The following is a 22,825-nucleotide window of genomic DNA, read 5'->3' as shown; positions in this document are numbered from 1 at the left end:
TATGCAGAGTAGTTCTGACGTTTGATTAGTCCCATACTAAAGAGTTCGACTAACATATGTTTCCTGCAGTAGTCAGGCCTTTAGCATGACGCTAAACATACGTCAAAACGACTATGCATAAGACCCTTAGTGTTTACGGCACTCGTAAACACGAACCCATACGACTCAAAACTACATGACACTAAATTATAATGAAGAGCAGTGCATGAAATGACTGAAACAGTTCTAGTTTTTTAAAAGAACAGTCAGTACTATCACTGCCTAAGTTATCAAGATCTAAGCGCCTCTTCTTTGTTTTTACTGAGCACTCTCCGATCTGTTTACTGGTTCTACTTCGAGTAGAGCAAGCTACATCGGTCTTCACGTTGCTGTGATATCGAGCAGTTATCACTGTTGAGACATAGTCCGGAAATGTACATGCACGATCAAACCACTCTTTATTTTTAGCTAGGAAAACCGACCAAACTCTGTTGCGACATCCTTCAATTTTTCTGCTCAAGGTCATATTAATAACTTACTAAATTTCTCTAAACTGTTGTACACATCTTCCGTGGCGCCTTCAAGTTTATAACGACTACAAGTAGCCTGCATAGTTTCCGCTTTCTTCCGACTAGCGCTGGTGGTTGTTCTCCATCTTTCAAAAATGTCCTTGTTTTTCATGGCGTCTTCTTTTGCAATTTCACTAATTGCAATCAATATTGCGGACACTTGCACACACACTATTGCTGATTCCAAAGGAAATCATTAAAGGAAGATATTCCTGAAGAGATCTCAAGACATGTTTAGGCTTTTTTGAGATATTCCAAATATACCAGTAAAAAATGATTACCAATCTTTCGTCGTAAAGGAAAGAACGTACCTGTGCTATAACTGCACACTAGTGACAAAAAGTCTCACCTTTTGCTTTGGTCTGAAACATCAATGCAATCGCTGTCGAGATAATGACTCAGGTCTGTCTAATATAATAGTTGTGCGAGTGTCATCTCGACTCGGGTCGGTCTAATGTGGTAACTTTACGCGCGCCCTCTGTAAGATGACGGGTTGTCATCAGTTTGTGGTTAGAGATTTCTGTCTTGTGAATCATTTGTACTTCATTCCGTGCTATTTGCAAGTCCGAAGAAAATGGTTTCTTTTCTCATTTTTGTCCATTGGTCGACGCACTGTGCGCCAATTAGTATAATTCTTATATTTTGTTGGCAACACTGTATAGATGTCCCCGCAGTAAATTGTGTCGCAATTTCGTCCTGGTTAACACTTATAATTAACAATTATTCTAATAATGCCTAAACACAGATGGGCGGAAAGAGCTTCATTAACAGTAGTAGGCCTAATACTTAAGGATGTATTTGTAAAGGAGCACAAATACAATAACGGTTTGACATACACATTTTCTTTAACATTATTATTTAAATCGTGATTGCTAATAATACATTGTTACTTGTGTTGTTTATAATGTGTATTGTATTACACTTTTTTTAATTAAAAAAGGAACAAAGTTATGTTCGAACTTAGTAATAAATCTTAAGTGCATTTTCGATCAATAATAGTAATTGTCCTTATAGCATGCCATGTAAATCTTGCCGTAATTATTGTAAGAATCATCATCCTTATAAAGGTTGGTAAAGTGACAAATATGTTATATGATAAAAAAAAATTGGCTTAAGTTTAGAGTTGCCCCTCCAGTCCAGAGTTGCCCTTGGACTTTGCAACATACAAAAAACAGTGCTTAAAGTATTAAAAATTGTTACATTTCACTTAACTTCAGTACTCCGTGGGCTTCACAAAAATTTAAAAGGTTTTCTTCATTATTTTTGCGCATCTGTTACACCTGTTCGCCATATTTTACAACTACCATGCTGCTGAAACCTTCCACGAATGCTTCCGCATCCGGCAAATAGTACTAACTTCCATATATCTTTTCTCGTATTAAGCATAACTCTCCTGCCAAATTTACATTCCTAAACATCAAATAAAAACTTCAAATTATCATTTCTTACCTCATTTCTCCTGTAAATTTTCCTGATTTTTATAAAAAGCGGAGGGGTAACACTAAACTTAACCCAAAAAATTGATAGGATTTCTTGTGTGATTTGTAAGCTTTCATTGGTGTTGATTAACTTATGGGAAAGAACTTTTTTGCAAAATTTACAGGCAGCACCAGATTTAGGGGCAGTTGCACCGAAGCACATGCACCCCGTAGCAAGATTCTAGAACACAGGTCCGCCTTCCCATTTAGCTGTAGTAAGGACAAAAACCAACATGCCTTGCGGGGCTCTAACCCGCCTTCACTCGCTCACGCTCGCTTGGCAATACCAACTTATGTGAATTAAATATTTTACTTTGGTACTGAAAAGAACCAAATTACCTATTAACCCCAAATATGAGAAACCAGCAGTGAAAAAGTAATATTTTCCTAAACTTTCTGCTGTCATGTATCCGTTTGAGGCTTAAAAGAAAGCTTAGTTTTGCAAAAGTAATAGTTTAAGTCGATTTTCTGAGGGTTGAAGGAAAAGGATTCACTGAACTAAGTAATATTCCTCATTCACAGCACAGATGCTGAAAGGTATTTAAAAACTTAAAGATTTAAATCAAATGTAGTGGTAGTTATTGCTGCACCCCCCTCAAGAAATCCTGGATCCGGCCCTGTTTATAGGTAAAATTCAACACAGTGCATGGAAAGACATGTTTATAAGGAACAAAATTATACAGTTGTATTTCAATTTAGGGATTTATTCCCAAGTTGGCCGTCCGCCTAGTTCTTGGCTAAAAGCGTAATAATTGGTTCCTTTCTGTACCAGAGTTTAATTCACACAGTATGGTCGAGCGAGCGTTAGCGAGTTTAGGCGGATTAGAACCCCGCACGGCACGTTGTTTACTATCTTTATTACAGCTAAATGGAAAGTGGGACATATGTTCTAGAATCAGCAAGAGAATCTTGCCGCCATGTTCGTTATGTTGTTTACCGTTACAATGAAAATTGTAACTTTCTCCACGTTTCTTGATAGTTATTTGCTTACCACGTTTTCTACAGTTTATTTTTTTTTAGATTTATCAAGCCATGACTTTTACTTTTAATGGATTTTCCGGATTATCACCTTATCGTTTCACAAACTGTAATAATGTTACCTCATATCCAATGTTGAGTGTTTTTGTACCCGCATCCATGTTTACAAAACAAATGATAAATTACACTCCCACAATCCTACCATGTAGTAACTTTGCGCCAAGTAGTTCCCTCCCGTTACCAAATAGTTCGATGTTTGCAATTGCTTATACAAGAAAATAAACGCAACTTTCACTCTCCTTATACATTATCAAGCACACAAACAAGCAAATTATTCATTTCCGGTAACTTTTCAAAATTTTGCTAGAAACGGACGACCAACTTTAAAACTTAACCCCATATTTACAGTTACCGGTACTAGTGTAAATTGTTTTACGACGGTTGAAATCAATAAGTGTACCGTATATGAAAAATAATCGTATTAGAGAACTATTTTCCGCTGGCGCAATATTTCTGCAATTGTATAGGAACTGTATTTTATATTTACAAATGTAGCGTTACTAGAGTGAAACCATTACACGTGCTACAGGAACTCTTATCACTACGAAAGTCCCATGTTTTCATTACCCTAGTTCACGCGTATCCTCCCGTCGCTGAAGCTACTGCTCCTTTCGGACGCGGTACAGTGTGAACCCATCAGCTGTGCCCTGCCCTGAGTCGGTTAGATAGCGTTCGTACTTTTTTTTTCACTGGTCACCTACCAGTTTTTTTATAACAAATCCTGGACACTGTTTATACCCAAATCGTGAAAGAATTGTAATTTTTCAAAAATTCTAGTTTAGTTCCATTGAACTTCATCTATGCTAAGTCACGTATTGACATGTCGCTAAACGCGAATATTTTGGGGAACGATAAGAAGGAAATTAGTAAAAGAATTATGATTTTTCAACAGTTAGGTTTATTTTGAATGATATGCATAAACTGGGCCTAAACGCCTTAATTTCGGGATTAAGATGTTAATTCGATATTAGAAAGTCGAATACCATTCTTTCCTACTCCATTTCGTTTTGTTTTGATGTTCGTGGTAAATTAGGAAGTTACTTAATGGGCCAGACTACTAAATGTTTTTCAAAAGCTATCAATTTTTCTGTTGCTAGTTTTTCGTAGGTGAAAAGAGATAATGAAATGTAAGTTACCTCAGTAATAGATAATGTTATTCAACACCCGAAAATACGAATCGGAAGAATTTTCAGTGTTGCCATCCATAGAAATTACGGTGTGACGAGAATTTGAATTACCCAAAAATCTAGGTTATGGCAGCGACTAGAAAAATGAACTCAACGGCAATTGATAACTTATCATGCTGTCTGTGTTCCTTGTTAATTACTTTTTAAATAATATTTGTATTTTAATTCTACTGATAATTAAAAATTACTTATTTTTTACTCTTTAGTACAAAATAAATACCAACATTAGCACCCATACATGTATCAGTGGTAAGCTTGTAATGTCAGCTACAAATGGTGGCATCATTTTTCAACATAGTCCTCATTACTTGCGCCAACGAGAAACAAGATTTTTCGTGCCGTCGGCGAAAAATGGTGGTGGCTGCTGGTGGCACTATTGCCGAACGGCTGCTTTTACCTCCGCGTGACAACTGTAGCGCTTTTACCCCCGTGTCACAACAGTAGCGCTGGCCCTTAAGGTGATCCTTAAGTTTGAGGAAGAGCCAAAAGTCGCAGGGCGCAAGATCCGGACCATAAGCAGGATGAGGCAGAATGTTATCAACACTTTGCCATCAGTTAGGACAACTTTGAATTTGTTTGGCTGAGGAGAGGGCATGTGGCGGTACTCCGTCGACTGACGCTTCGTTTCTGGGTCGTAATGGTGTAATATTCCTTTGCGCATAACCTTTCGCAGTCAGAAATTCAATGACAGCTCGCTGTTTCAACCGGACGTCACCACTGAATGCCATGGATTGCTCCATTACTCTGGAACAAGAAGTGATAGGAAGATGAAACAAGTGACATTCTATAGCTTAAATGTCAGTGCATTAATAATAAACAGTTGGTTGTGAAGTGTGTCTAGTACAATCTGTTGAACTTTTACCTATCTATTTTCTATACTGCATACCATATGACCCATTGGACAGAATTTTTCTTCAATATCTTCTTTCACATTACTGTTCAAACTTCTTAGCTGCTCTAAGAGTCATTTTTGATTTCTCCTCTATTTTTTCTTGATTAACTTTAACCAGATTTGCATTTCCGTCACTAGAAGATTGTGATTCGAATCAATGTCCGTTCCTAATAGTGTCTTCACATCTCACACACTATTCTTGAAATGTTGCTTGACAAGAATGTAATCGATTCGGAACCTTTTCCTTAAAGCACATGTTCGCCACCATCATATCATGTTGCCTACAGAAGTTGATAAGCATCTCTCATCGCGCGTTTCTTCTACCTAGCACAAATCGTCCCATCTTCTTACTCGCAGCTCATTCTCCCAGTACATTAGGGGCCGCGGTGGCTTAGTGGTAGAGCGTTCACCTCTGGTGTTTGGGGTCCCGGGTTCAAACCCTGCTCCTGCCAAGTGAACTTTGTGGTGGACAAACACCGTGTGCGTGGGTTTTCTCGGGGGTCTCCCGTTTCCTCCCACTTTCTTCATTCCACCATTTTTCCTCCATCTCTCATCATCACCGTCTCCTTTAGCGTAACCGGCATAACTGTGGGACGTAAAACTCAAAAATTTCATTTCATTTTCATTTTTTCCTCCCAGTACACTATTGAAGTCTTTCATAGTATGGCAGTCGTCTTAGATCTTCCCTCCTGATGCAATATGTCACTAATCTTGTCATATACGAGAGTGATTCAGAAAGTAATGCCTCCAAACCCACTTAAGTTCCCCTCCTGTAAGATAGTATCCAAGTGGAAATGGCAATTCAAAACTGGACACATGACCACCGCGGGCGTTTCTAGATTTGGAAGACCATCTTTCGCTGATGATGTCACCTTGACGGAGAAACTTGAGCAGATCATAATGGAAGACAGGATGTTAACCATTCAAATTGGTACGTGTGCAGTAGGTATCACAACCAGCGACATTTTCAGAAACTGTCAGCACTTTGGGGTCCTACAACTGCTCACCCCTTTCCAGAAGAAAAATCACGAGGACACTGCAAAAGAAATGTTGAATCGTTGAGAGGTGGATGAAGGACTTTCTTCGGCCGACTAGTGCCAACGGATGAAAGTTGGATTTATCATTATGACCCAGAAACAAAGGAAACGACCAATCAATGGAAACACCTTTCCTACCTTAACACTAAAAAGGCACGATTGCAGAAGACTGCAGCCAAGATAATGCTTTCCGTTTTATGGGACCGTGAAGGGGTCATCGTGACAAATTACCTACTACAAGGACAAACTATTACTGGTACGTATTATTCCCATCTTCTGATTGTTACAAGAGGGACTGAAGAAGAAACGCTGTGGATTGGTCACAAAAGAGGTGCTGCTGTTGACAGACAATGCACGAGCTCATACATACATGATGAAGGCAGTGGAATTAGGATATGAATTAATCCCGCCCTATACTCACCTGACCTAGCAAAAAGTGACTTCTTTCACTTCCCCAGACTTATTTCAAATGAAACATTCACTCAGAGGACGCAATTTTGACAGCAAGGATGAGGTCATTTGTGAGGTTGAACTCTGGTTTCAAAGCCAAACTGCAGACGTTTACAAAACGGGCTTATGGGAAGTAAATAACCGTTGGAAAAAACGTGTCGCTAGGCACGGTGACTACGTAGAGAAGGACTAATATCATGGTAACAAGAGTTCTACAGAGTGGGCTTCTTCTGGGTAATTGCATGAAACTTTTTGATGCGCCTTCGTATGTGAGAAATTACAGTATTTGACAATATGCCCTATATCAGCATTTGAGGTATTTGAGGATAGAAATGAAATCCTTTACGGAAAGTGCATCATACAAGTAGTTTTTCATTTCTAAGGAGCTGTTTTGTACTTGTGTGCTAATTCAATTACTAGTTGACGTATTGATTTTCCTTATGGTCGAATTCTGAAACCAGCTTTTAGCTCGATTCTTGCTTCTATGTATGTGTCACCTTCAAGGTTCTGTTCAGTTATTGTGCCGAATATTTCCTCCTGCTTTTGATCAGCAAGAATGTTGTAGGTGATCATCACGAGTTTCTTTTTCTTTGCTCTTCCATCTTATTTGTTTTTACACTGTCATTTTGTGTGATCTTTGACATAACTTCTTTAGTTCGTGCTAGCGTCAATTTCTCGCTTCACTGGGTTAAAATAAAAAAAATATATATTAATAAGTTCCGTTGGTCAGTCACTTTTTACTATTACTAATATGATATCGGTCATTTTCGATCATTTTTATATATGTACCCCCTCCAAGTTCCGGAGCTGAATTTGGATTTAAACGGCATCGGAAGTGTCACTGTTCATCTCAGAGATCCCGAAAACTATGGATTCGACACTAATATCGGTCACTTCGTTCATTTATATATATATATATATATATATATATATATATATATATATATATATATATATATATCAACCTTCCCTCCTTCAAGTTACGGGGCTGAATTTGAATTTAAAGAGCATCGGAAAAGTCACTGTTCATCTCAGAGATTCCGAAAATTGTGAATTCGACACTAATATCGGTCATTTTCCATAATTTTTATGTAAGGTATGTGTGCGCAATTTCGTCACATTAAGCTTTGAACGACTGTTGCAAATTCCTGATAGGTATGGCAAGTAAGTCCGTACTGGAAATGAATAGTACGTATTCGGCTTAAGTTACCTGTGGGACAAAAATAACATCCGTACGCTAATAGTGTGGTACTTCCACATACAAAAGAAAAAAGGTGTGGAACGCGAATTTGCATACACCATGTCCACAATTTTGCCACCCATACTGTAAACAAAGGTGACAACTCAAACCGCTCTACAAAACAAATACTGGAGTACATATTTTCACCCCATAAATATTATGATAAAAATAATACATAATGATTAGTAAATATTTATCTATTTTACTTCTGGCCGTGGCTTCATTTAAATACTGAGCTTTTCTTTTCGCCACTTCAGGGTGCTGTAACAAAAATCCACGAAGTCACGTTTGACTTAATGCACCTTGTATATTGTTGAAAGGATGTGGAACTTTGTTTCCTGTACAAAACTTGTAGACACATTTTTTCAACAGTCGAGGTGTGAGAGGAAATCATACGTCTGCTAGCCGCACAATTCTCTATACTAGGACCTCTTCTTCTGCTACATTTAACACAGGTTTTCTGCCAGGGAGGGTACGTTGTGTTGTGCTTCTACATAGGCACCTAATGTTCGACGTGGTATGTTGAATTATTTACTTGCAGCGTTGACAGATAGCTGAAGTCGGGTAACGCTGATCACAGCTTTATGACCATTTTCCTTTATTCCGTCTCTCTGCCATTATCTGCAACTAAATCGAAGGAAATCAGATATCACTGCCGTTGCTCCAATACGTCATGTACATGAGCGTAGATTCCGATTTCGCCTCCCTTTGTTCTTCATGGTGTAGATTCCAAAGACCACACAGATGGGGTGACAATATGACTCCCAATGTACAACACACAGCGTTTCACATATCATTGTAGTCATAAAGCATTCCTCTTCACAATATAATACTTAGCACAAAGCTTCGAATCTTCCTTCTGGAACAATGGACCGCATTTCGTTGTTCTCGATCTTGTAACAGCACTACGTTTATCATATACACTGACTTCCTGTCTTTCGCGCCTAGCCCCTACTCATCACACGCTATCACAGCCCAATGGGACCAAACACTTTCACCACACGCTATCTACCTATACACTAGTCCCATCTATTGACTGATGCCAACGTGTTCGGAAATATAGGTATCTGGCAGAATTACAAACATGGCGAAATTACGCACGCCTACCTTATATCTCCCAGGTTTTGAGGTTTTTCGTCTGCTGAACGGATAGATATTTAAGAATTTTAGTAAACGATACTTCTTAGTAATAGGTACTATAATCGTAAATCGAAATCATGAAAATAAGCTTTTTTTTAAAGTTAAGGTTCCACTATTATGCTCAGAGGCAACAGAGACAGTGATGATGATAATATAGAAATGGTGGAATGAAGAAAGTGAAAGGAAACGGAAGAGTTCCGAGAAAACCCACGCACAAGATGTTTGTCCGCCACAAAGCTCACTTGGTAGATGGATCAAGATAATTATTCAGTGATATAGAAAAGGTGGAATTAGGTCATGAATAATGCGTAAATAATGTAGAAAGATTTCCAAGGCCGTTTGCAGAGGACATATAACATTTTAAGAAAAGTATTATAAAATTCTTTCAACGTATAACTAATAAATAATACATTCATATCATTTTATCACAATAGCGTAAAGTTTATCAATGCGTGACACATAAGAGCCGGAAGAAAAGATTATTGGTTACTTTCAAGTAAGTAGATAAATTATTATATTTTAATTAATATATCTTGGCAGTTCATTACAAGGAATCATTAATTGGACACGATAGCAAAGTATTTTTCAAATTGTCAATTGATAAATTAAGTTTTCGAGTGTTCAACACACTTCAAAATCACTTCCATGGATATAGTGGTGGCATATTTAAAGCACGCAAAACATAATAACTCAAATTCACTTGGTACATTTTTACTGTGAACACTTATCCAATTGCTTTTAGTTTGTCGAGTTTCTTATTGGACTCCAATAACTTGTGTAAAGAGATCAATGTTTATTGCTCATTGATTGATATTGATCATCGAAATATTGACGATTGAGAACTGAGAAACTTTATTCATCATGAGAAACTGTCATTAATGTTGTGATACTTTTTCTTTTCTTTAAAAAAAAAATACGTAAAGCTGTTTTGTTTGCATTGAGAATAACAAACACACGGAAGGACAGTTCTTGGTAATGAATTCATTCTTGTCTGAGAATTCAGTTTTTTATTTTTTATGATTTTCTTGCAGAACTGTTACACTTATGTACTGTTAACTGCATCAATGTATATTTTTTTGTAATAAAGCTGAAAGAGTTTCTTTCCTGATTAACCAATCATCTCTGACATCAAGTGCCTGTCAACACGTGACTCGACTCGGCAACATCACCAGGAAAATTTTGATCTTTAGAAACTCAAGTCAACCCAGAAGCAAGGAGTGATTTAACAGAAGAGATTTGACGCGGACAGTCTATTCTCCGATGGATTATCGACCTCCTGTTTTAATCTTCAGTAGGTTCTAGCCCAGTGGCTAAAGAGAGAGAGAGAGAGAGAGAGATTTCGTTTGTAATCAAAACGACAGACTTCCTTTCTTGCAAACGGTCTGTTAGCGTAGCTCCCATATTACAAGCTGCATCGCAAGTCTGAGAAATAGCCAACTTTAGGCTAAATTTAATCAGACACATTGGAACCGACACGCCTTCGTGGTAGGAAAAGACCAGAGAGGACAACGAGGAGCCAAGCAGAGACCACAGAGAATCGACAGGTACTGAGAGTTCAGAATTCCTTTTTTCCCACCCCCTTTCTAAATAATCTCATCAATTTTTCTGAAGACTCTCATTTTCATTTTATATGATTTTAAACAGAGCGTCGTCCGATTCCAGACCTATCTGCTCTCATTTGAGTAACATTTTCAGCATTTCTACTTTCGACGATACAGCTTAGTTGGAGAGCCCCTTCGTGGCTAAGCGGTTATCGTACGCGCCTTTGGAGTGGGAGACCGGGATTCGATTCCCGGTGGGAGCTGATTTGGTTCGGATTCCATGTTAATGAGTAGGTCCACGTCTCATATAGCCTCGCTGCTGAAAGGGACGTTAAACTCAATTCAAATCCAACAGCTTAGTTGGATTTTAGTTTCAATTTAAGCACCGAAAAAACTTGCTGTTGAAGTAGGCCTTATTTGAACATAAGTAAGTTTTTGTTAGATTAGAAATAAACATTAAGTTTGTGTCCAGATTATTTCCTTTTGTATGACTTCCACCCTTTCTGGAGTCTTCCTAAATAGCTCTTCTTTTCCTTCTGTTTCGTTTCTTAATTATTCATCCACTTGGAGGCATCCAGAAAGATTATTTCTTCTTATAATGATTTCGATCCTCTGGGGCCTTCCTAAGTAGCCTAACTCCTCTCTTGTTATTTCTTTCTTTAATTATACTTCATCTATTTGGAGGCACTGACCTTGTATCCAGGATGATTATTTCTTTTTGTTATATGATTTCGATCCTCTCTGGAGCATACCTAAGCATTTCTTGTCTTGCTCCTATTTCTTCTCTTTATTATTAATTCTCATGGATAGCATTGTTGAAACATCAAAACACAGATTCTGCTAAAAACCCAACATTTTTTTGTGTAGCTTGTACATCCTGGTTTGCAGTTGATAAAGGCGCTTGTTGCGGAATCTGAGACTTCGTTAGAAAGCTTGAGGAAAGGCTGTGAAGAATATGGGATGAAAACTGATGTTAGAGAAAGAAAAGTAATGGTGATTCGAACGAAGGAGGTAGTTTAGGATTTAGATTTCTGGGCTTTCGGTATCTACGGCTATTTAGCCCCCGTCACATATGAGAGATAACGTCCCTCGGCGACTACACTATCCGGGGAAAGGGAAGGAAGAAAGCGGCCTGAGACCTATATGTTAGGCACCAGCCCGACATTTGCCTGAAGTGAATGAGGAAATCCTCATTGAGGATGGCTGGCCTTAAAAAGCTTTTTACACTTTTTCGACCGAGTGCCTCCGCCGGGAATCGAAACTGGGGTCGCTCGCAACAAAGGGGAAAGCGTTAGCGACTATGCTACGCGAGGCCACGCGAAGCGAGTGGTGTCAAGTATAGGAGTAGGAGGGGAGAAAATAGAAAAGTGACTAGTTTTCGATACCGAGGTAACATTATTACTAATGATATGGATTGCGAACATGAAATACAAGCAAAGATAAAAAGAATGACGAAAGAAGCATTAAGGAGGAAGAAAAGTCTATTTTGTGGGATCTTGAATAAAGAGTTGAGAAAAAGCTTCATAAAATACCTCGTGTGAATTATTGTACTGTATGGAGCAGAAACATGAACATTACGCAAAAGCGATTTATAAAGATTGGAAGCTTTGAAATGTGGGTATGGGGAAGACTTAGTTGAGTCGAGTGGAAAATGAATGAGAGAGCGTTAGAAATGGTGAAGAAGAAAATAATAATTTTGGATGTAATTGAAATGGTTGGGACATAGCTGAGAAGAAACTGTATTACGAGTGACGTGCTAGGAAAATGGTGTCAGGAAAGAGAGGAGGGAGGGGGCAAAGGAAGCTATAATTAATAGCTGGGCCGTATCAAAATAGCAAAATCATACTTACAGACGAAGAGGTTAGCTGAAAACTGTGGAGCATGGAAGTTTCTCAGTTTGCAGGAAGTGATCTGCCAGTATATGGCAGAATACATATATGATGATCATCCTCACATATCACTATGGACATCTGTCATTGAAAATTGAATTTTAGCCACTTATAGAAAACTATTTGCAGAGGACATTTTGCATCGTGGAGTTGTTCAAACATATGTAAATACTGCGTTATTAATGGCAATGTGTAGATGTGCGAAGATCTACTCAAAAAGTTTATTGGGTTTCGGGCAGATTCTGAGTTTTGGTATTTCAAGAATGTCCTAGGCAATAGCAGCAAGAGAGGAGTTACTTCGGAAGGTCGAAAAATAATCTTTCTGGATACAAGGTTTGTGCTTATTTTTAATCCATAAACTTGTATTGTGTAACAGCTTCTTGGGAGAGATAGAGACCTTACTTGAAACGAGAAGGAAGAATATTGGCAATATATGATTCAATAAAATAGAAAAGTATATGTTGATGAAATTGAATCAGAGACCCTTCAAGCGAACTTGTGGACGTTCGATTTTAATCCTCTAACATCAGGTATTTTCACTAATAATAGAAATTTTGTCACTACTTTGAGGCTGATATTTTGGAGTGAAGCGAGTGCCGAGTATACTACACAGTCTGTTCCTTAAACAACCATATGTTCTACCACTTTTGAAGTCAGATACTCAGCTTCTCAGATGATATGGACTAAACACAACAGCTTGGAGTCCAGAGCGTAGTAGTTAACGCATCGGCACGGTAAGCCGGAGGCCTACATTTGAACCATAGTCCTGTCGTACATAATTGATTTCGCACCTAAAGTGGGAGACCATCTTGTCCTATAAAACCTCGACACTAGAAAATATAGGATTACAAATCAGTTTGTCTTTCAATGTCATTTCTCGTGCTCACTAACCAGTGTTAGTGCTCAATAACTCAGCGACGCAGGGTTTCAGAACAATTGCCGTAAGGAATATTCGTATTTAAAACGACTCTCATGGTTAGACAATGCCTATGAGTGGTCCTGTAATCCAATTTCCTTGTATATAAGACAGTGTAGATTGGATAAAGTCTCCTTCTATGCAGTGTGATTTTTCACGATTCTCATTGACTTCAGCTCTTGCACCATATTAAAATCCCAGTGTGATTCTGAGCTAGTGCAAATATAGAGAACAGGTATGTCAGACTCAGTAGCTTAATTGGGCTAGTCACCAGTGCAAGCCACAAGGGGAAAATATCATAACTAATGTTGTATTTAAAAATTGAGTAAATGCATAAAATCTTACCTCAGGCTTTCGCAGCCTATTTCATACCACGACTCCCGTTTTATCACATCCTCTTGCAAGCGCATCCCAGAATTAATTTCGGTTTGCAATATGCTTTTTCATTATTACTGTTTAATGTTTACAGTTGTATACCGGAGTGTCTATCGGTCACGAAAGTCACGAAATCAGAAAACGGTCATGAAAGTCAAGAAATTTAGCTTTTGGGTCACGATTTTTTTTTTAAATCTGTACAAATATAAGTACCTAGGTATAGACTCTAAAATTTTGTTCTATAAAACATCAAAACTCACCACCAAAAGCGGCTGTGGTCGGCTTTAGATGTTACCAAATCGCAAGCAAAGCACGCTTCTATCGCATGCATGAAAATTCGGCCCAATTCGCTCTTGAGAATGTGACTAAATTTTATGGTTCGGGAAAGGAAAGGTAAACGAAAAAGTCACGAAATTCCATTTTGGAATTTTAGTAAACACCCTGTATATGTACGTAAGTCTTAGAGTAGCTCTGCAAAGAGTAACAAATGATCCAAAACGAAACCGATCCCTTTCCAATTGTTGACGATATCATTTCCATATTGTTAATTTATCAACCAACACAGCACAGCTATTACGAATTTGTGAGTAGCCTTTTTAATTTTCGCGGCACCACCGAGAAAATAATATTCTCGCATTTGAATTATATTTCAATATTCAGTTTTTGTTGTATTTGTGTATTTCAATATGCAGTTCTCGTTTAATTCCTCCTTTATCCCAAATTTTTCTTTACCAAGGATTCTTTATTTGACTTCAAAAAAATTGTCATAATTATTTGCTGTTTCTGGGAATAAGTAAAATTCAATATAATATTTTATTTAAAAGATTTTTCTGCTACTAGGTTACAAATTGCCTTTCCTACCTCCGCTCGCGACTCCCTAGGGATCCCGGTCCTCAAGCTGAAAAAAAAATTACCCAAGACTGTAGTTCTTTGAGTACGGGAAGGGGGGGGGGAGTGTAAAAAAGAAGCTTCGCATTGGAATGTCTCGACGTACAGAGAGTTTACGTATTTGAACATCCAGTTTTTATTAAACTATAGAAGATTAGGTATACCGTTAATCACGAGTTCCAGATACATATGAAAAGCATGTTATTTACATAAGAATTACTGTAAGTAAATTGCAAATTTCCAACAGTACTGCCCTTTTTTTTACCCCTAAGAAAGTTATTAATGGGGTAATTTTCTTACGAAAATGTTAAGTGAGGGAAATTCCCCCCATCTCCTAGGATTTCGCACTGTGAGTACATGGATATATGTTAATGAAAGAAGGTAATAACCAGGGTTGGCAAAAACCATGGTTTTTATTGAAAAAAAAAACTTTTTTTCGGTTTAAATCTTTTTTTTTAACTTTTTTTTTTTCAAATAATTTACTCTATGTGTTTATATTAGATATTGGCAGAAATTAGTTTGTTTCACCTTGGTGTTATAATGCAACAACAAGGTTATGCTGGAAGGGGTCACATAAGCTTAAAGCGGAATCCAAACCGCTTCTCAGCTCACATCCAAGAGAAATTGTCCATTTCGACACGAAACCGGGACTAATTGGTCACAAATGCGATTGCCGACTCACTCAACGAAGGACTCCTGATAAAAATACGTTGTACTCATCTTTATATAGGCCTAGTTGTTAATATAATTGTCAAGAGTCAATTCAGAATGACAAAAAGATAAACAGTTACACAAGTAAAAACATTATACAGAATTACATACAAATCAGGAAACGCCCGCCTTAGTCATTGGGAAAATCCTGTTACTACTTTAAATGTATTTGTATGTGAAATTTTAAGGTCAACGTGTCATAATCATTACGCTAGAACTGAGGTATTCAATTACAAATTTGGTATGTAGGTATCATTCAATAAAATTAAAACAAAGCCGAATCCAAGCTGATGTTGGAAGCTACGTAGGCAGTTGATAAATTTTGCCAATTTCTATTAATATATTTAAGCAACCTTGGCTTCTTTATAAAACAACAGGCATTCAGGCAAGTAGAAATATATAATTTGGTTTCGTTTCGTATGTTTATGCTTAACATCCTTATGAAATACCAAGGTTATTACGGAGAAGACGTTCGCTTAAAGGAACACCTCGAATCGCTACTTGGTTTACACTTGAAAGATGGGTTGTGGTTCGACCGAGAATTGAACACGGGACCCCTTGATTAAAAGGTGAAAAGTAGATAAACGTAATGCTGATGGTTTGATATGTGGAGACGTCACCATGAAGTTCACATGATTTAAAGCCTTTTTCGTTTTTTTTTTTTTGTTTGTTTAAACTTTTTTTTTTTTTTTTTTAACAGTTGGTTTAAACCAGCCAACCCTGGTAACAACCGCTTTAAATTTATTTTTACACACCACAATCCTCTGTAGGTGCGAATTCAATAACTTACAAAGAGTGAAAAAGTTATCTGATTTTACTGGGACTCGAACCCGGGATCTCCGGTATACCGTGCCGATGCGTTAACCACTAAGCCACTCAGTCTGCTTCCCAGAACAGCTAAACGCCCCCTACTCCTACAGTCAGTGCTCTCCACTCAGACCACATGGCTTGTAACACAACTTAGTTGCTGTGCTTGGACAATCTGAGTGGAGAGCACCGACTGTAGGAGTGGGAGGGTGTTTGGCTGTTCTGGGAAGCGGATTGGATGGCTTAGTGGTTAACGCATCGGCCCGTTATACCGGAAATCCCGGGATAGAATCTCGGTCCAGTCAGATCACTTTCTCTCTCTGTAAAGTGGATATCTGTTTTTCTTTTCTTTTTTTTTTCTTTTCTTTCTTTGTTTCTTTCTGCATCCAGCATTTGGATATCTAGACGCATGCTGCTTGCACTTGCAATTTTCAGAACGGAGGTCAGATGAGTGTCGGTCAAGTGAATCTCGCTTGGAACTTATCCCTCTTCAAAAGTGAGAAAAGCTTTTCACACTAATACGTACTACCGAACATGGAAGTCACTTACGATTCAAATTGGCGTATTTTGTGCAGGCAAGCATTTGTATAATTCAGGGATAAACAGTTCACTGAATGTTTGCTTTAGAGATGAGTCGGAGTGAACCAGGGGTCGCAGATTATTGAGCGAAGGGCCATGACATTAACATAACCTGACATAGAATGTCCCGTTCTTCATAACCGTAGTATTGCACAAATAGGACTCCGTAAACCTATATCGATTAGTGAGATAGATTCCCAATTTACGTTTTGATACAGTTCCATTCAGCAAAACAACTTCCGTATTCAAACATTTGATATAGTTGTTTCCGGTTATGATTATTAGTTATTAGTAGGTTCTTATCTGTTCTATAAGAAGTTTTCTAAGGTGAACTCAAATATAAAATGAAATATAATTTTAATATCTGTCTCTCCTTGTTATCTTCGTAAGTAAGATTTAGTTATCGCTAGTGAAATGTGAATTGTACAATGAATGGGCGCATGCGACAAAACAGAAAATAAATTTTATTTATTTTATTTATTTATTTATTTATTTATTTTTGCAATCGCAAAGTACTGATACATACACAATAATGTTAGTGAGTGTGAGATCGAGAGAGCGCAAATTTCATTAAGGTTAGCGATCTCGAGCTCCAGCGAGTGAAAGTCTGAACTAGCATGAGGCTTTGTAAGATTAGTAAACGCGAGTCATATTGAAGATAGAGAATCCGAGCACAAGTCGACTAGCATGAGACTAGTGAAGGCGAACCACATTGCTCGAGCGAGCACAAGTCTGAGGAGCTGGCTTAAGCCTTCACGACATTATGGAACGCGGGCCCGGTTCAGGATAGAGCTCAAGGTCAAACGAGCTCAAGTCAGCTAGCGTGAGTCTCTATGAAGTTAGTGAACGAAAACCCTCTAAGAATACAGAGCCCGAGCTCAAGCAAGCCCAAATCTGAGTTAGCGTGCGCCTCTGTGAGGTTAATGAACGGGAGTCTCATTGAGGATAGAGAGCTCGAGATCAAGTGAGCGCAAGTCTGAGCTAACGTGAGCCTCTGTGAGGTTAGTGAACGGGAACCTCATTGAGGATAGAAAAACAAGCTCAAGCGAGCGCAAGTCTGAGCTAGCGCGAGCCTCTGTGAGGTTGGTGAACGGGATCCTCATTGAGGAGAGAGAGGCCGAGCGCAAGTCTGAGCTAGCGTGAGCCTCTGTGAGGTTAGTGAACGGGAGCCTCATTGAGGATGGTGAGCCCGAGCTCAAGGTAGCGCAAGTCAGCTAGTGTAAGCTTCTGTGAGGTTGGTGAACGGGAGCCTCATTGAGGATAGAGAGCCCGAGCTCAAGCAAGCCCAAATCTGAGCTAGCGTGCGCCTCTGTGAGGTTAGTGAACGGGAGCCTCGTTGAGGATAGAGAGCTCGAGGTCAAGTGAGCGTAAGTCTGAGCTAGAGTGATCCTCTGTGAGGCTAGTGAACGGGAGCCTCGTTGAGAAGAGAGAGCCCAAGCTCAAGCAAGCGCAAATTAGCTAGCGCGACCCTCTATGAGGTTAGAGAACAGGAGCCTCTTTGAAGATAGAGAGCCCGAGCTCAAGTGAGCGCAAGTCTGAGCTAGCGCGAGCCTCTGTGACGTTAGTAAACGGGAGCTTCTGAGGATAGAGAGCCTGAGCTCAAGCAAGCGCAAGTCTGAGCTAGCACGAGCCTCTGTGAGGTTAGTGAATGGGATCCTCATTGAGGAAAGGGAGCCCGAGCTCAAGCGAGCGCAAGTCTGAGCTAACGTGAGCCTCTGTGAGGTTAGGGAACGCAGACCTCAGGTTGATAATAGTAATTCTGGTTCCGAGTGAGCCCAATTTACAAAATCTTTGGGTTATACCATATTCACAATGCAATTCTGAAATCTTCAGTGTCCTCTTTTCTTTCCCAAAATCTTCAAAAGAAGCCCATCCTGTAATCAATATATGTTGTTTTTCACTCTCAAAACATAACAAATTTCATAGTTGTGCATTTACTATTACCTAGATGTGTAATCTAATCTTGGTTTTCCGTATCTACAGAGAAGGATGATGGAGAGAAGCAGAAATCAAAACAGAAGAACTATAGAGACCCAGTGAAAGAAGGGAAAGATCGAGAGCATGAAGAGAAGCGAAGGAAAAGATATAGTGATAGAGAACAGAACAGTACATCGCCCAAAAGGAAAAGAGAAAATGAATCATCGCGACGGTAAGTAAAAGTGATTTAATGAAGAGTTTAAAAAGGAAGTACTACAGACGGACGCTTTCAAGGAAGTTTATATAGGCACAGGTACATACCGTTTTACGCAGTCTTACATGTTTTCATTAGAACGCAATTTAGATTTTAAAAAGTGAGAAAAAAAATTATACAGAAGTTTTGCAGGCATCTTGTATTGTTCATTTTACACGTCGACGTGATACGGGATAATTTCTCGGAACGAATTAATCGCGTAACACGAGGGAAATATGTGTTTTATTACTCAATTACGGCGAAACCAAAAAGAGAGCATTGGGTTTGACATGTTCGTATATGGGTATGTATTAATGTTCATTAGTTCGACTGTAGAGCTCAAACGCCTGAATCTATTTCAATAAATGAAGCATTGTTTGCATCGTGGTGACAATCCGGGTAACATAGGGCATGTGACGCCACAACAACTTCAATATGGCGGAAATCAGCCGTCACTTTGTTGTCACTCCTTTTTTGTCTTACACTAAGGGTATTCAATAAAATATTTCATCACGAGAATTCCGATATACAGGTGTTTCAAAACAACGACAACATTTGGGAAATGATTCCTGACACCAAGATAAGACAAAAAGTATAGACCAACGTGGGTGCACAAATGCTTCCTTTCGGAGTTATAGGCTTCCGAAAACTTGAAAAAATAAACTTTAAATGCTCCAAAACTATGGGACCCACCGTAGTCGGGTCAAGACTTCACTTACAAACTAGTATGTGCTTTATCCTAATATCCTTGTTTCAGAATCCTGTTGTACTTCCGCAATAATTTTATAGAGGTAGTTGGTGAGTACTTCAAATTATATACTCGTAGCCAAACTCTCTCTATAAAAATTATTGCGGAGGTACCGCAGGATTCTGAAACATGAATATTTGGATAAGATACATGCAAGTTACTAAGTGAAGTCTTGATCCGACTACGGTAGGTAACATAGATTTGGAGCTATGGACCGTTTTTTTTTTAAATTTTTTTTTAAATATATATATATATATATATATATATATGTTTTCGGCAGCCTATAACTCCGAAAGGAAGCATTTGTGCACCCAGGTTCGTCTATACTTTTTGTCTTATCTCGGTGTCAGGAATTACCTCCCAAATGTTGTCGGTGTTGTTTTGAAACACCCTGTATATTTAAGGTTCCTATTCCTCGGTAATTCCTATTACAGTGTTTAATAGTTGAAACTAGATACCAAAACAAACAAAAAGTCAATGGGCAGAAACCTCAAAGCGGTGTCCTACCCGAGTTATGAGGTCAGAAATTGCGCTGCACGGAACTTTAAAGCAGTATAGCACAGAGACGAATAGCCGTGGCTCAGGCAGTGTGGAATTTGACACGGGAAGTCATAGAGGTAGTATCCAAAATGTATCAAAATCAAGACTAGAACAGTCGCGCACAGGATTCCTCAAGGGAAGTGACGGATTCGTGGTTTTCTCCAATGAAAGTTGGTCAAAATCAGTATGAAGTAAAAGAGTACGTAATATTAAATTGTAAATAGTCTGTGCCATGTCGATATTAACTACCAGTGAATAAGTTGCAGGCATTTCGGAAACATTAGTTGTATTATTGAAGGTTTAATTCCTTATAATTTAATGCAATCTTTCACACTTTGCGCGTATTATAATATGGTACATGATATCAGCATTATCTTCATCATCAGTGTACTCTCATTAGTTGAGATCATGTTGCGTGAGCTAAGAAGTCTCCATTTGTTGCGATCTTCCGGTCTCAACGTATGAACCACCGTCCCTAATACTGATCATCAATTGCAACCTTCGTCTTCCAGGTTCTCGGTTTCCTGTTACCATTCATTCTACCATACCTTTCAAAATGCAATTCCTTTTCAACCACTGACCCAACCAGCTTCTTCTCTGCTCTCTGATTGTCTTTAATATTGCATATGTCTCAGCTTTTTTTTTTTTTTTTTTTTTTTTTTAAAGGATTTTCTGATTAGTTGTCTCTTCCCAGCTGATTTCTCCATCCTTCACCACAGCCACATTTGAATGGCTTCTAGTCGTTTCTCGTCGCTGTGTGTCAGAGTCCTGTTTCCGTCCTGTATAGCATAATGCTCCATACAAACCACTTAATGAGTCTTTTTCGTAACACTTTAAGTTAGAGAGGCAAAAAAGCCGGCTTTTTTGAATCGATTTTTTTTTTTTTTTACATAAAAAGCCGGTTTTTTTGGGGGGAAAAAACCGAGAAATTTGGAAATTTTGGCTTTTTTTCATTTTCATGATTTTTCCATCTAAATAGCTTTCTTATAGTATATTCTATAGTTAGATGAGAATTTCATGACCTAAATGCCATATTTCGCTCTGAATTCACCATCAAGATGGATGGAGCACATGTTTTACGAATTAAAGCTAACATGATGAAGACAATTTTAGAGGTTATTTAACTTTATTTTAACTTTTGAGTTATCAACATTTTTTTATTCTCGAGATCATTTTAATTTGTCATCCGTGTTTCATTTCTAAGAGCTTAGTACTCTAGCTTCTAGCGCAAAAGTTAAACTTATGTTTTTCAATATATCCGTCAAAGCGTACGTTTTTCAATATATCCATCAAACCGTACTTCCACATTTCTGTTATGCTGTAGCTGTGCAATGATTTAGCAATAATTTTCCGGATACAACTTTGAATAGCAATTTATACAAATAATCAGTAGCGGATTTAGAAAAGTACTTTGGGAGGGGCTTCTCTGATTGTTTCGTTTTCTAAAAATTCCTAATTTGGGAGGTACTTGAAGTTTATGAGTACCGGTACAGGCATAGCTAATATTTCGTTTCGTTTATATGTTTAGCAATAATCTTCCGAATACAACCTTGAAGATCATTTTATACTGAGAATCAGTGGCGGATTCAGAAAAGTATTTTGGGAGGGGGTTTTCTTACTATTGTCTAGTTTTTCTAAACATTCGTAATTTTTATTTGACGGGAGCTTAAAATTTATGAGTAAAGGCATAACTAATATATATTTCGTTTGTTTTAGACATTCCGTAACTTTGGGGAACAGGCTTCAGTCGCAAAAGACCACCCCCCTAACCTTCGCAAAACCGTCACTGCTGGTAATTAGTAATAATAACGATTTAAAAACAATAAGGAAGGAAGTCGGCCGACTCACAGTACACGCATTATTTCTACATTCACAGATGGAATGAAGAAAAGCTTTGTCAGAATGGTCGAATGCTGGGTTGAACCCCGGACTTCCCGATAGAAGCGCAAAAGCTAACCACTCAGTCATGTTTGTTGTGCAGTTGTATTTAGCTTAACTTAAATATATTCCGTAGTCTTTTTTTTTTTTGGGGGGGGGGGAGTTCCGTAATGATATGTTGAATCCCTCTTGTTAAAAATTCAGAAAACTTGAGGATTGGGTAAACCGTGATGGTGGTTATATAAAACTTAACTGTAGAATTTCAAGAATAAACAGAACGCAAAGCTCTAGATGTGCAGGCTTTAAGTGTATCATATAAATCTAAGTATTTCTCTTATGTTTTATTTTAATTTTATTTTGTTTCAAAAAGAGGATTTGAAATATTTTGAAGTAAAAATACTACATACAATTTTGCTAGTTATTTATTTATTAGTTTTAAAGAAGTGTTTACTTTTAGGGTTGGCTGGTTTACACCAACTTTTTTTTTTTTTTTTTTTTAATAACTGGTTTAAACCAAAAAAATAAAAAGAACGAAAAATGCGAATCGTGTGAACTTCATGGTGACGTTTCCACATATCAAACCATCTGCATTAGTTTTATTTCCTTTTCACCTTTTAATCAAAGTGTCTCATGTTCAATTCTCGGTCAAACCACAACCCTTCTTTCATGCGTAAACCAAGTAGCGGTCCTTATGTCACTTTAAGCGAAAGTATTCTCCTTGATAACCTCGGTATTACGTAAGGATGTTAAGCCTAAACATACAAAACGAAACC

At 38.2% G+C, this 22,825-nt stretch overlaps 1 protein-coding gene across 3 annotated transcripts in view; it reads left to right on the top strand.

The window, feature by feature from the left end:
* LOC145684389 (uncharacterized) overlaps nucleotides 1-22,825 on the top strand; it is a 101,834-nt gene that overhangs the window by 56,514 nt on the left and 22,495 nt on the right. Inside the window, exons 1-2 of one of the 3 annotated variants that reach the window (XM_081756664.1) lie at nucleotides 1,033-1,373; nucleotides 18,700-18,865. In XM_081756664.1, the coding sequence (XP_081612790.1) occupies nucleotides 1,280-1,373; nucleotides 18,700-18,865 (260 nt within the window). In that variant the 5' untranslated portion in view covers nucleotides 1,033-1,279. Of the gene's footprint in view, nucleotides 1-1,032; nucleotides 1,374-1,397; nucleotides 1,616-18,699; nucleotides 18,866-22,825 lie in introns of those variants that run through there. The other 2 variants (XM_081756674.1, XM_081756654.1) reach the window with 2 other exon arrangements.

This window comes from Thermobia domestica, chromosome 1 (assembly GCF_964235325.1).
Source record: "Thermobia domestica chromosome 1, izTheDome1.hap1.1, whole genome shotgun sequence".
NCBI lineage: Eukaryota > Metazoa > Arthropoda > Insecta > Zygentoma > Lepismatidae > Thermobia > Thermobia domestica.
This window is presented reverse-complemented; position numbering and strand designations above follow the sequence as displayed.